The sequence below is a fragment of the Kogia breviceps genome, chromosome 14 (assembly GCF_026419965.1).
Source record: "Kogia breviceps isolate mKogBre1 chromosome 14, mKogBre1 haplotype 1, whole genome shotgun sequence".
In the NCBI taxonomy this organism is placed as follows: Eukaryota; Metazoa; Chordata; class Mammalia; order Artiodactyla; family Physeteridae; genus Kogia; species Kogia breviceps.
Genome location: NC_081323.1, coordinates 55,388,096 through 55,401,544, shown reverse-complemented (window position 1 = coordinate 55,401,544; position 13,449 = coordinate 55,388,096). Strand labels below are relative to the sequence as shown.

Below are 13,449 nucleotides of genomic sequence, written 5' to 3'. Positions count from 1 at the left end.
AAGCTTTGTTGTGGTACAAAGCATGCTAAAAGGACATTTTATGATACAATTCAGTCCTGAGTCCTAATTAAAGATAGAAAAAGAAACCCCAACATTTAAAGCCACACTAAAACAGGCTTTATCAATGTTGTCTTTCAAGCCTACTGTATCCTTTAAAATAAGGGACAAAACTGGCTGCCAGCATTATTGCAAGTCTGGCCAGTGTCCACCCAGTTATTGTGCAGAGGGACCCGCCTGTGCACCCAGAAAACTTAAAAGGCTAAATGGCTGCCGGGCAGTGACAGGAGAGGGTGAGGTCCCGGGGGCAAGATGGTCCTGTTCCCTGCCCAACAGTCGGGCCACAGGGTCCCCAAGATGTTTGGGTTGGTGATGCTCCCGTGACCCAAACCCCCTCCCTACACCCAGCAAGTGCCTTCTGTGCCCTGCCAGTAAAGTGTGCAAGGTCAAGGTCCCTGGGAGGGCACCCTGAGAAGCTGTTAGACAACAAGTAAGTGCTTGATAAGGAGCCTGACAACAGCTAATGAGAAAAAGTAAACACAACAACAAATGGTTTTCCAGTAGAGCAGCAAAGTCCAGTTAGAAAATATGAAGGACCAAAGATCCTATTCCTACAGCAGCTATAAATCTAAAGCACACATCCTCTAAAGCCTTGGCACCAGGCCCTGGGTTGTAACAGGGAGCAACAAACCCATGGAGTTTCCCAGGGCATGGGGTGCCGGTGGGGACAGAAATTCAGTAAATCTCAAAAACAGGTATGCAGCTACACACAAGTGCTAGGAAGGAAAGGCTGCTAGGAGTGATAACCGGTGGGTTTTCTAGGGATGACTTCTGGGGAGGTGATATTTAAACTGAGACAAAAAGGATGAGATGGGGGAGGAAGGGAGAAGCGAGGGGATGTTCCAGTAATAAGACATGAACAGACAATCTTCCGATAAGCATTAGTGGCTAAAAGAAATATATGAAAGAACGTTTGGCCTTAATAGTAATCTAAGAATTATATATTGAAAGATCAAGATACCATTTTAGGTGCATTAAATGAGCAGGGTGTGTGTGTGTGTGTGTGTGTGTAAATGTTTGGCTTGGCAGAAAAGGGATGACAGCAGCATCCATTTACCATGACAAGAATGTTAAAACTATTACTCCTTGACCCAGCAATTCATCTTCTATGTACAAGGGGAGGTATCACAACATCATAATGCTGAAAAAATTAGAAACGACCTAAATGGTTGGATAAATAGGGTGGCATATTATAAAGCTAATAAACATAATGCTTTTCATTAACCTTAGTCGTCAGGGTGAGTCTCATCCTCTCCACTCTCTCGAGCCCACTCCAGCTTCACCTTCAATTCCAACACTTCACTAAACATTTATAGAATATTTCACCCAACAACAGCAGAATACACATTCTTTTCAAATTCACATGAAGCATCACCAAGATAGACCACATCTGGGCCATGGAACACACCTCAGCAAATTTAAAAGAAATCATATATGTTCTCAGATCACAATGAGATTAAACTAAACTAGAATTTAATAACAAAGTTGGCTGAAAAATCCCAAAATATTTGGAGATTTAACAACACACATCTAAGTAACAAACGGGTCAAAGAAGAAGTCTCAAGAAAAAATTTTAAATATTTTAAACTAAATGAAAATGGAAATACAACTTATGAAAATTTTGGGATGCAGTGAAAGCAATGCTTATAGGGAAATTTATAGCATTGGATACATATATTAGAAAAGAATAAATATCTAAAATCAATCATCTAAGTTTCTACCTTATGATCTACAAAAGAAATCCAAACAGAAGAAAACATAAAATAAAAATTAGAAATCAAAGAAATTAAAAGTAGGAAATCAATAGAGAAAATCAACAAAATCAAAAGCTGGTTCTTTGAAAAGATCAATACAATTGATAAACCCCTAGCCAGGTTAACTAACAAAAGAAGAGAAAAGGCACAAATTACTATTATCAGAAATGAAAAAAGGGGGCCATCACTATGAATCCTGTGGGCAAGAAAATGATAACAAAGGAATATTATGAATAACTCTATACCTATAAATTTGATAACCTAGAGGAAATGGACCAATTCCTTGAAGGACACAATCTACCAAAACTCACTCAAGAAAAAATAATCAGAATAGGCCCATATTAAAAAAACTATGAATAATAACCTTCCAACACAGCACTGGGCACAGATGGTTTCATTATGAATACTGTAAAATGTTTAAGGAAGAAATTATGCCAGTTCTCTACCATCTCTTCCAGAAAATACAAGCAAAAGGAACACTTCCTAATTCATTCTCTGAGTCCAGCATTACCCAAATACCAAAAACAGACAAAGCCATTAAAAGAAAGGAAAACTACAGCTAATATCTCTCACGGATATTCACACCAAAATTCTCAACAAAATATTATCAACTTGAATCCAATAGTGTATAAAAAGAATTATCTATGATGATCAAATGAAATTTATTCCAGGTATGCAAGTCTGGTTCAACATTTCAAAAGCAATGAATGTTAAAAAAAAAAGAAGAAAAATCATATAATCAGATCAGCTGTAGAAAAAGCATTTGACAAAATCCAACCCCCATTTGTGATAAAAACCCTCAGCAAACTAAAAATAGAGGGAAACTTCCTCAACTTGATAAAGAACATGTATAAAAACTTACAGCCAGGGGCTTCCCTGGTGGCGCAGTGGTTGAGAGTCTGCCTGCCAATGCAGGGGACACGGGTTCGTGCCCTGGTCCGGGAAGATCCCACATGCCATGGAGTGGCTGGGCCCGTGAGCCATGGCCACTGAGCCTGCACGTCCGGAGCCTGTGCTCCACAACAGGAGAGGCCACAGCAGTGAAAGGCCCGTGTACTAAAAAAAAAAAAACAAAAAAACAAAACTTACAGCCAACGTCATAATTAATGGTCAGAAACTAGATGCCTTCCCACTAAGATCAGGAATAAAAAACAAAGATCGGGAACAAGGATATCCCCTCTCACCACTCCTATTCAACACCTACTGGAAGTTCTAGCTAATGCAATAGGACAAGGAAATAAAGACTTCCCTGGAGGTCCAGTGGTTAGGACTCCGTGATTTCACTGCTGAGGACCCAGGTTCAATCCCTGTTTAGAGAAATAAGAGCCCACAAGCCGCACGCTGTGGCAAAAAAAAACACAAAAACAATTTCTTTGATCCTAAGACCAATGCCACATATTTTAGGCTTTTGTTACAATACTCTCCAAATCTCTGTACTGAATTAGTCAGTTATTGCTGCAGTGGTACTTAGGGAAGATATCCCAAAACTCAGTGGATTATAGTAAGCATTTGTTTTTCTCACTCCTGGGTCTATAGGTTGGTTGAGGTGGCTCTGCTTCACCCTAGACTTCAGGTTGGATTGAGGTCTGATTCTCGTGTCACGTTCTGGAACTTGGACTAAAGGGGCAGCAGCTACCTGGTGAAGTCCTTCTTGCGGTAATCATGGCAATGCAAGAGCCAAACCAAGCTGCACAAGCAGATTTAAGGTCTCATGTTTTGACTACTCACATTTTGCTAAGGAAAGTCACACAGCCAAGTTCAAAGTCAACAGAATAGGAAAGTATATGCTACCCCAAGGGGAAGTGAGTGGGGACTGATTATTTGCCAAACAACAATCTATTACAGTGATTGAAAAGATTTAAAAAAATAAAAATAAAAAAATAAAAATCCTTGTCCTCATGGAGAATACATTCTAGTAAAAAGGATAAATATAAACAACTCAGAAATGAAGATAGTGTGGTCAGATAGGATATTCTCGCAAATGTAAGAAAAGTTACAGGCACAAGGATGTCTTAGCACATTTGTAATGATAAAACACTGGACACGGGGCTTCTCTGGTGGCACAGTGGTTAAGAATCCACCTGCCAATGCAGGGGACATGGGTTCGAGCCCTGGTCCTGGAAGATCCCACATGCCACAAAGCAACTAAGCCTGTGCGCCACAACTACTGAGCCTGCCCTCTAGAGCCTGCGAGCCACAACTACTGAGCCCGCATGCCACGACTACTGAAGCCCACGCACCTAGAGCCCATGCGCCACAACAAGGGAAGCCACTGCAATGAGAAGCCCATGCACTGCAACGAAGAGTAGCCCCTGCTCACCGCAACTAGAGAAAGCCCATGCGCAGCACCGAAGACCCAAAGCAGCCAAAAATAAATAAAAAAAACAAAACAAAACTAAAAAACACTGGACCACCTAAATGTTCATCAATCACAGCTATTTAAATAAAATCATATGTCAACTAAATAGACTGGTAGGGAGGTTCTTTATTACTTATTTTGATAAATTTGATATATGGTATACATTTCCTTTAAAAACAAGGTTAAGTCCATATGAATTAACATGAAAACGTGGAACTGATGAAGAGTTTGGGGGTATCTCTCTTAAAATGTTTATGCCAATATAATCCTTTATTTTCATCTACACAAAAGAGATGAGTTTGTAAAACACTCCTTAAGTTACATCTTGGGAATTCTTTGCACATCAGAACTTACAAATCTACTACATTCTTTGAGTGGCTGTACTGGATTCCATTATAAGGATGGATCATAATTTACTGAATTGCTCCCCTTTAGATGGACACTTGGGGTATTTCCAAGTGTTATGTCTATTTAGTTTTACAATAATAAACATTTCTATACCTGCATCTTGGCATAATTTTGCAAGAATAATCTACCAGATATTGTGAGGTATTATACAATTTTTTAAAAGCCTCAAGCTAAAATAGCATGGTATTAGCCCAATAATAAAAGCTCATATCAGTGTATCAGAACAGAGAATCTAAAAATATATCTATATCTCTCTATACCTATATTTATATATCTACATCTATTCAACTCTATATGAATTTACAGAGGCATTCAGAGGATGGACTTGGTCATGGAGCTGGATATGTCAGAAACCTGGTTCCACCATGTCCTAACTGTGGGACCTTGAGACAGTCACTAAATCTCCTTAAACCCAGGGATGTCCTTGAGTGGGGATGATAATGATACTTAACTCATGGCTGAAATATTAAAATAGATATGAAGAGAAAAGTCTTGGCCAACTATCTAGCACATAATAAGTTCCCAGTGCATATTAGATACAATGATCAGCAATTTACAAGTAATAAAAGTGGTGTTACAAACAGTGAAGTATGGAAAGGTTATTAAAAAGTAACTGGAGGGCTTCCCTGGTGGCGCAGTGGTTGCGAGTCCGCCTGCCGATGCAGAGGATACGGGTTCGTGCCCTGGTCCAGGAGGGTCCTGCATGCCGCGAAGCGGCTGGGCCCGTGAGTCATGGTCGCTGAGCCTGCACGTCCGGAGCCTGTGCTCCGCAACGGGAGAGGCCGCAGCGGTGAGAGGCCCGCGTACTGCAAAAAAAAAAAAAAAAGTAACTGGAGCAATTTCGTAAATATATGAAGAAATGAAATTAAAGCCATAAATACAATTTATCGATTTAAACTGCAAAAACCAAAAACTAGAAGAAAATATAGCTAAAGATTTTTTTTTTTTTTTTGGTGGTACGCGGGCCTCTCACTGTTGTGACCTCTCCCGTTGCGGAGCACAGGCTCTGGACACGCAGACTCAGCGGCCATGGCTCACGGGCCCAGCCGCTCTGCGGCACATGGGATCTTCCCGGACAGGGGCACGAACCCATGTCCCCTGCATCGGCAGGAGGACTCTCAACCACTGCGCCACCAGGGAAGCCCTAGCTAAAGATTTAAGTAATGAAAGAATGGGGAAGAAAAGCCTAAGAGAACTGGAAGAAAATGCAACGCTTTCTGGTTATAATTATATGAAATTAAAATATATAATATGTCCAAAAATTAGCAAAACTGAAAAGTATAAACTAGGGAAAGCTAGTTGTAGTATTTGTGAAAGTATTTGTGTCTGACATGCTCAAAAAATATGGTTCAACAATTTGCTATGAGGTCAACATTTAAAGAACTCTCACAAATAATAAAAAACAATTTAAGGCTTCCCTGGCTCAGTGGTTAAGAATCCCCCTGCCAATGCAGGGGACACGGGTTCAAGCCCTGGTCCGGGATGATCCCACATGCCATGGAGCAACTAAGCGCGTGCACCACAACTACTGAGCCTGCGCTCTAGAGCCACAACTACTGAACCCGTGCCCCACAACTACTGAAGCCCGCGCGCCTAGAGCCCATGCTCCGCAATGAGAAGCCACTGCAGTGAGAAGTCTGTGACTCACAAGGAAGAGTAGCCCCCACTCACTGCAACTAGAGAAAGCCCGCGCACAGCAACAAAGACCCAACGCAGTCAAAAAATAATAATAATTAAGTGAAAAATGCCCAGGAAGGAAAATGTAAATCAAAGATACTATATCCAGCAAAGCTTTAAAAAACAAAGCAGAGCTGCTCTACAAAAAATACTAAAGGAATTCCTTCAGGCTGAAAGCAAGTGACCCCAGATGGCAATTAAACTCCACACAAAAAGTGCTGATAAAAGTAGGTAATTATAAAAGATAAGTGCGTTTTTTCTCCTTTACTCTCGTAAGTGATTTTGAAAGCAACTGGATAAAATAATATGTAGGTAGTGTATTGTTGGGTCTATAGCACAAAGAAATGTAACATATGTGTAATATATTTGCCAATAACAGCACAAAGGAGTTGGGTGTGACTAGAGCTGTAATAGGCTAAGGAAATGACCACAGATGGTAAGGTAATAATTTAAGAATGTATTGTTGAGTTTATAACATTGACATAATATGTGAACTGATAATACACAAATAATGCTTAAAATGGAGAAAGGGAATAGAGCTATATAGGAGAAGCTTTTCTTTATTTTTTAAATATTTACTTATTATTATTTTTTTTATTTGGCTGTGCCGGGTCTTAGTTGCAGCACATGGGATCTTTGCTGCAGCATGCGGGATATTTTAGTGGCAGCATGAGGGATCTAGTTCCCTGACCAGTGATCGAACCCAGGCCCCCTGCACTGGGAGCATGGAGTCTTAACCGCTGGACCACCAGGGAAGTCCCAAGAAGCATTTCTTTATATCATGGGAATTAAGTTAGTATAAATCTGAAGCTGATGTTGATAAGTTAAAATGTATATGGTAAAACCTAGAGCAACCACTAAAAAAATTCCAAAAAATATAGTGAAAAAAATAATTACTGGGGTTAAAATGCTACATTAGAAAATATACAATAAATGCAAAAGAGAACATTAAAGACACAAGACACATAGAAAACAGAAAGCTAAATGGCAGACATTAATATTAAAAGTGAATGGGTTAGGGCTTCCCTGGTGGCGCAGTGGTTAAGAATCCACCTGCCAATGCAGGTGACATGGGTTCAAGCCCTGGTCCAGGAAGATCCCACATGCCGTGGAGCAACTAAGCCCATGTGCCACAACTACTGAGCCTGCGTGCCTAGAGCCTGTGCTCTGAAACAAGAGAAGCCACCACCATGAGAAGCCCGCGCACCGCAATGAAGAGTAGTCCCCACTCCGTGCAACTAGAGAAAGCCCACGCACAGCAATGAAGACCCAACGCAGCCAAAAATAAAATAAAAAATAAATAAAAATTTTAAAAAAGTGAATGGGTTAAACAATCCAACCAAAAGTCAAAGATCATCACACTGGATTAAAAAACATGATCAAAGTATATGTTATCTACAGGGTACACACTTTAGATTCAAAGACACATTTGATTGAAAGTAAAAGGATGGAAAGAGATGTGTCATGCAAACAGAAACCACAGGAGAGCTGGAGTAGCTATACTAATATCAGACAAAATAGACTTTAAAACAAAAAATGTTACTACAGATAAAGATGGATATCTTATAATGATAAAAGGATAAAACAAGATTATATAAAATTTATAAACACACATGTATCTATATATGTATTTATCTATTTATGTATCTAATACATAAAACAAAGGCTGGAGATGTCTTTCAAACTTTCAAGGAACAGGTACTGTCCATCTTATTATAAAGAATTCTTGATGCTACCATTTATTCCTTTAGACAAAAATATCAATACACAATTATGGCAAACATAAAAAAGAAAATCATATGAAACTCAGAAATGGCCTCTGATTCTGAATTTTGTCCATTTTCATACAAGATATCATCTTACCTATCTATCTAAAATTAAGGGGAACTGCCCTGTTTTCCTCTTTGCTCCTCAAAATCCAGAGCATTCTGCTCAGTGATGTTTTAACCAGTTTCATCTATTTGTTAATATTTTATTCTCTGCAATCATTTTCAAAATAAATTTAAAGTCATACTTTCAAACAGTAATAAATTTCCTTTATGTTTTAATTCAAGAACAGGATTACTAGTGAGTACATTTTGCTAGAACAACTTGAAGGAAATACTAGGGGCTGGAAAATAAAATTGTGGAGACTATCCAGCAATTTAGAAAGGCTTTATTACAAAATGTAAGTGGAAAATCAGGATATAAATAAGTATCTGTGTAAAATATCACAGTGCGTTGACATAAATGGAACAGAAGGTGGAAAAAATGCAGTTGATTAACACGACTGGGCATTGAGAATTTTGGAGGATATTTTTTCCTTGTTTAACTTACCCATGTTCCTGTCATAATGTTGCATGATAGATAAAGCTCAGATACAAAGATAAAAAATAACTAGCTTGACAGGGGTGGTGACAGTGGTGGTAGGATGAATTGGGAGATTGGGACTGACATATATACATTAATATGTATAAAACAGATAACTAATAAGAACCTGCTGTATAACAAAAATAAATTAAATAAAATTCAAAAAAACAACTAGCTTGAATGCGTGGCAGAATTAGGGCTTCCTGGAGCCCTTAAATGAACGCTCTCCTTCCTGCCCCAACACCAGTCCAACCCTCCCATCACAAGTGCCTGTATCTCTGTGTCTCTGTTGTGAGAAAGAGAAATCAGCCCTGATATCCAGGAACCAGCCTAGCACTCACAGCTAGGTCTTGGTTTTTTGTGGGTTTTGTTTGTTTGTTTGTTTGTTTGTTTTGTTTTGTTTTGTTTTTTGCTGTGCCATGCAGCACGTGGGATCTTAGTTCCCTGACCAGGGGTTGAACCCATGCCCCCTGCACTGGAAGCACAGAGTCTTAACCACTGGACCGCCAGGGAAGTCCCTTGGTGATTTCTTTTTCTTTTAACATCTTTATTGGAGTATAATTAATTTACAATGTTGTTTTAGTTTCTGCTGTATAACAGTGAATCAGCTATATGTATACATATATCCCCATATCCCTTCCCCCTTGTGTCTCCCTCCCATCCTCCCTATCCCACCCCTCTAGGTGGTCACAAAGCACCAAGCTGATCTCCCTGTGCTATGCAGCTGCTTCCCACTATCTATTTTACATTTGGTAGTGTATATATGTCCATGCCACTCTTTCACTTCGTCCCAGCTTACCCTTCCCCCTCCCCGTATCCTCAAGTCCATTCCCCACGTCTGAGTCTTTATTCCTGTCCTGCCCCTACGTTCTTCAGAACCTTTTTTTTCTTTAGATTTCATATATATGTGTTAGCATATGGTATTTGTTTTTCTCTTTCTGACTTACTTCACTCTGTATGACAGACTCTAGGGCCATCCACCTCACTACAAATAACTCAGTTTGTATGGCTGAGTAATATTCCATTGTATATATGTGCCAAATCTTCTGTATCCATTCATCTGTTGATGGACACTTAGGTTGCTTCCATGTCCTGGCTATTGTAAATAGAGCTGCAATGAACATTGTGGTACATGACTCTTTTTGAATTATGGTTTTCTCTGAGTATATGCCCAGTAGTGGGATTGCTGGGTCATATGGCAGTTCTATTTTTATTTTTGTTTTTAATTTTTAATTTTTAATTTTTTTTAGTTTTTTAAGGAACCTCCATACTGTTCTCCATAGTGGCTATATCAATTTACTTTCCCACCAACAGTGCAAGAGGGTTCTCTTTTCTCCACACCCTCTCCAGCATTTATTGTTTGTAGATTTTTTGATGAGGGCCATTCTGACTGAAGTGAGGTGATAACTCATTGTAGTTTTGATTTGCATTTCTCTAGTGATTAGTGATGTTGAGCATCCTTTCATGTGTTTGTTGGCAATCTGTATATCTTCTTTGGAGAAATGTCTATTTAGGTCTTCTGCCCATTTTTGGATTGGGTTGTTTGGGTTTTTTTTGATATTGAGCTGCATGAGCCGCTTATAAATTTTGGAGATTAATCCTTTGTCAGGTGCTTCGTTTGCAAATATTTTCTCCCATTCTGAGGGTTGTCTTTTCATCTTGTTTATGTTTTCCTTTGCTATGCAAAAGCTTTTAAGTTTCATTAGGTCCCATTTGTTTATTTTTGTTTTTATTTCCATTTCTCTAGGAGGTGGGTCAAAAAGGATCTTGCTGTGATTTATGTCATAGAATATTCTGCTTATGTTTTCCTCTAAGAGTTTTATAGTGTCTGGTCTTACATTTAGGTCTTTAATCCATTTTGAGTTTATTTTTGTGTATGGTGTTAGGGAGTGTTCTAATTTCATTCTTTTACAGGTAGCCATCCAGTGTTCCCAGCAACACTTATTGAAGAGGCTTTCTTTTCTCCACTGTATATTCTTGCCTCCTTTATCAAAAATAAGGTGACCATAGGTGCATGGCTTTATCTCTGGGCTTTCTATCCTGTTCCATTGATCTATATTTCTGTTTTTGTGCCAGTACCATACTGTCTTGATTACTGTAGCTTTGTAGTATAGTCTGAAGTCAGGGAGCCTGATTCTTCCAGCTCCGTTTTTCTTTCTCAATATTGCTTTGGCTATTTGGGGTCTTTAGTGTTTCCATACAAATTGTGAAATTTTTTGTTCTAGTTCTGTGAAAAATGCCATTGGTAGTTTGATAGGAATGGCATTGAATCTGTAGATTGCTTTGGGTAGTATAGTCATTTTCACAATGTCAATTCTTCCAATCCAAGAACATGGTATATCTCTCCATCTGTTTGTATCATCTTTACTTTCTTTCATCAGTGTCTTATAGTTTTCTGCATAGAAGTCTTTTGTCTCCTTAGGTAGATATATTCCTAGGTATTTTATTCTTTTTGTTGCAATAGTAAATGGGAGTATTTCCTTAATTTCTCTCTCAGATTTTTCATCATTGGTGTATAGGAATGCAAGAGATTTCTGTGCATTAATTTTGTATCCTGCTACTTTGCTTGGTGCTTTCTTGATGAACACAGAGAGTTGCACAGAATATCAGTGTCACACAAGGCCATTCTGTGACTGTTACAAAGTAAGACAAAACAAGACCACTCTGTAAGCATGTGAACACTAAAACATGAACACTGTCCAAGCCACAAAAATGACCAAACTCCCCCTGCGTTGGTGGATATGAGTGACTGCTACTTCTTTGCCAATCACAGCTTTGGCCTCAGTCTAGTTTTCCCTCCTTCTAGATAAAATATATTAAGATAGCGAACCAAAATTATCCCCACTTTGTGACATCTTTGAATCCAGAGCAAAGACCCAATCCTTACCAAAATCACCTCATACAAGCCCAAGTCTTTTAATAAGTCCTTTTGAGCACCTTCCTACTAAGATACCTCACTATTCCCCCCATGGTATGTGTAACTCCCTTGTTACAATGAGTAATAAACGCAACTTATTCAACAAGAGGTGTGCTCCTAATGGGTTTTGGCTGGAGGGCACTGACGGTTGGAATAGTCAAGTTATTGGGTACAAGAATCTCTCTTTCCATCTTTAATCTGAAGAGACTGTACCAAGTTTTGTCCTCCCAAGACAGATAGTAGATGATTCTCTTACAAAAGACAAATGTTAACTTTTGCATAATCAAAAAAACAAAAACATGATTTTCTTATAAATTAGTTCCCTCCATGATTTTCTTAGCCTATTTCATTACTGAATAGAAAAAAAATAATAGCAACCACCCTTCTAAGAGCCTCTTTTATGTCCTGGTTTCTCAGGCTGTAGATGAAGGGGTTCAGCATGGGAGTCACCACAGAGAACATCACAGCTGCTGCTATGTCTATCTCAGCTGAGTGGGAGGATAAAGGGTTGAAATACAGAAATATGATGGTGCCATAGAAGAGGAAAACCATAGCCAGGTGGGAGCCACAGGTGGAGAAGGCTTTCCATCTTCCTTGTGGATTGGATTCTGAGGACAGCACAGGTGATAAGGATATATGATACCAGGATGCAAACAAATGGGGTGCTCATTATTGGCCGTGCTTCAATTGGAATCATCACCTCACCGAGGCGTGTATCAGAGCAGGAGAGTTTCAGGAGGGTGGTCACATCACAGAAGAAGGGGAGGACGGCACTGTGTGCACAGAATGAGTCAAGCCATCAGCAGGGTATGCAACAGCATATCCAGGTTGGCAATGACCCACGATCCAGTGACCAGCAGGGCACAGAGCTGGTGGGTCATCTTTGCTTAGTAGTGTAAGGGGTGGCATACAGCAACAAAGCAGTCATAGGCCATCACAGCCAAGAGGAAATTGTCCATGTACCTGAACGTGAAAACAAAATACATCTGTGTGAGACACCTAGGGAAGGGGATGGTCTGCTTCCTGAGTATGTGGTTGGCCAGCATCTTGGGGACAGTGGTGGAGGAGAAGCAGATATCCACAAAGGACAGGTTGCAGAGGAAGAAGGACATGGGGATGTGCAAGCGGGAGTCTGTGCCGATGGCCAAGAGGATGAGCAGGTTTCCCAAGACTGTGGCCAGGTACATGCTCAGGAAGAGCACAAAGAGGAGCTGCTGCTGCTAGGGCTGCCTGGAGAGCCCCAGGAGGAGGAACTCAGAGTGACTTGACTGGTTTGTCTCTCCCATGGGGCTGGACTCAGATGCAGAGAAGAGAAGCAGAGGTCAGAAACCTAGAAGCAAAGGGTTTGGGTGCAATAACCCAAGCTCCAGCCATGGTCATGTTAATAAAACCTATATTAGAGTTGCTCAGTCAGAATCTGCCCCTACTCCCTACACCCTCAACTTCCGACCTCCAGTCCTAGATGATACTGGTCCCACTGGACTAGTTTTTTAAATTATATGAAATATAACATAAAAACAACACACAGGCACATACACAGCCCTTCCCTGACATTATGTGCATCTCTATTTACATTCCCAGGCTTTTGCCCACTTGGTAGATCGTAGAGAGAAGAGAAACAGCTCACTGGTACTGGGTTTATCACAAGCAACAGATGAGGGATTCAGGACGTTTACCACTACTCCCTGGATCTGGAAGATTTAACAAAGGAGGTTCTTTTTGTGTGTGTGGTACGTGGGCCTCTCTCACTGTTGCGGCCTCTCCAGTTGAGGAGCACAGGCTCCGGACGCGCAGGCTCAGCAGCCATGGCTCACGGGCCCAGCCGCTCCGCGGCATGTGGGATCTTCCCAGACCCGGGCACGAACCCGTGTCCCCTGCATCGGCAGGCGGATTCTCAACCACTGTGCCACCAGGGAAGCCCAAAGGAG

The 13,449-nt window shown here is 40.3% G+C and overlaps 1 protein-coding gene across 1 annotated transcript; it reads right to left on the bottom strand.

Annotated features, from left to right (window-relative positions):
• Positions 1–11,857: 11,857 nt before the first annotated feature.
• On the bottom strand, positions 11,858–12,807 carry OR1F1 (olfactory receptor family 1 subfamily F member 1). The gene is given in 3 exon segments (XM_059038889.2): positions 11,858–12,107; positions 12,109–12,315; positions 12,317–12,807. Coding segments are annotated over 3 exon segments (948 nt in total).
• Positions 12,808–13,449: the final 642 nt, after the last annotated feature.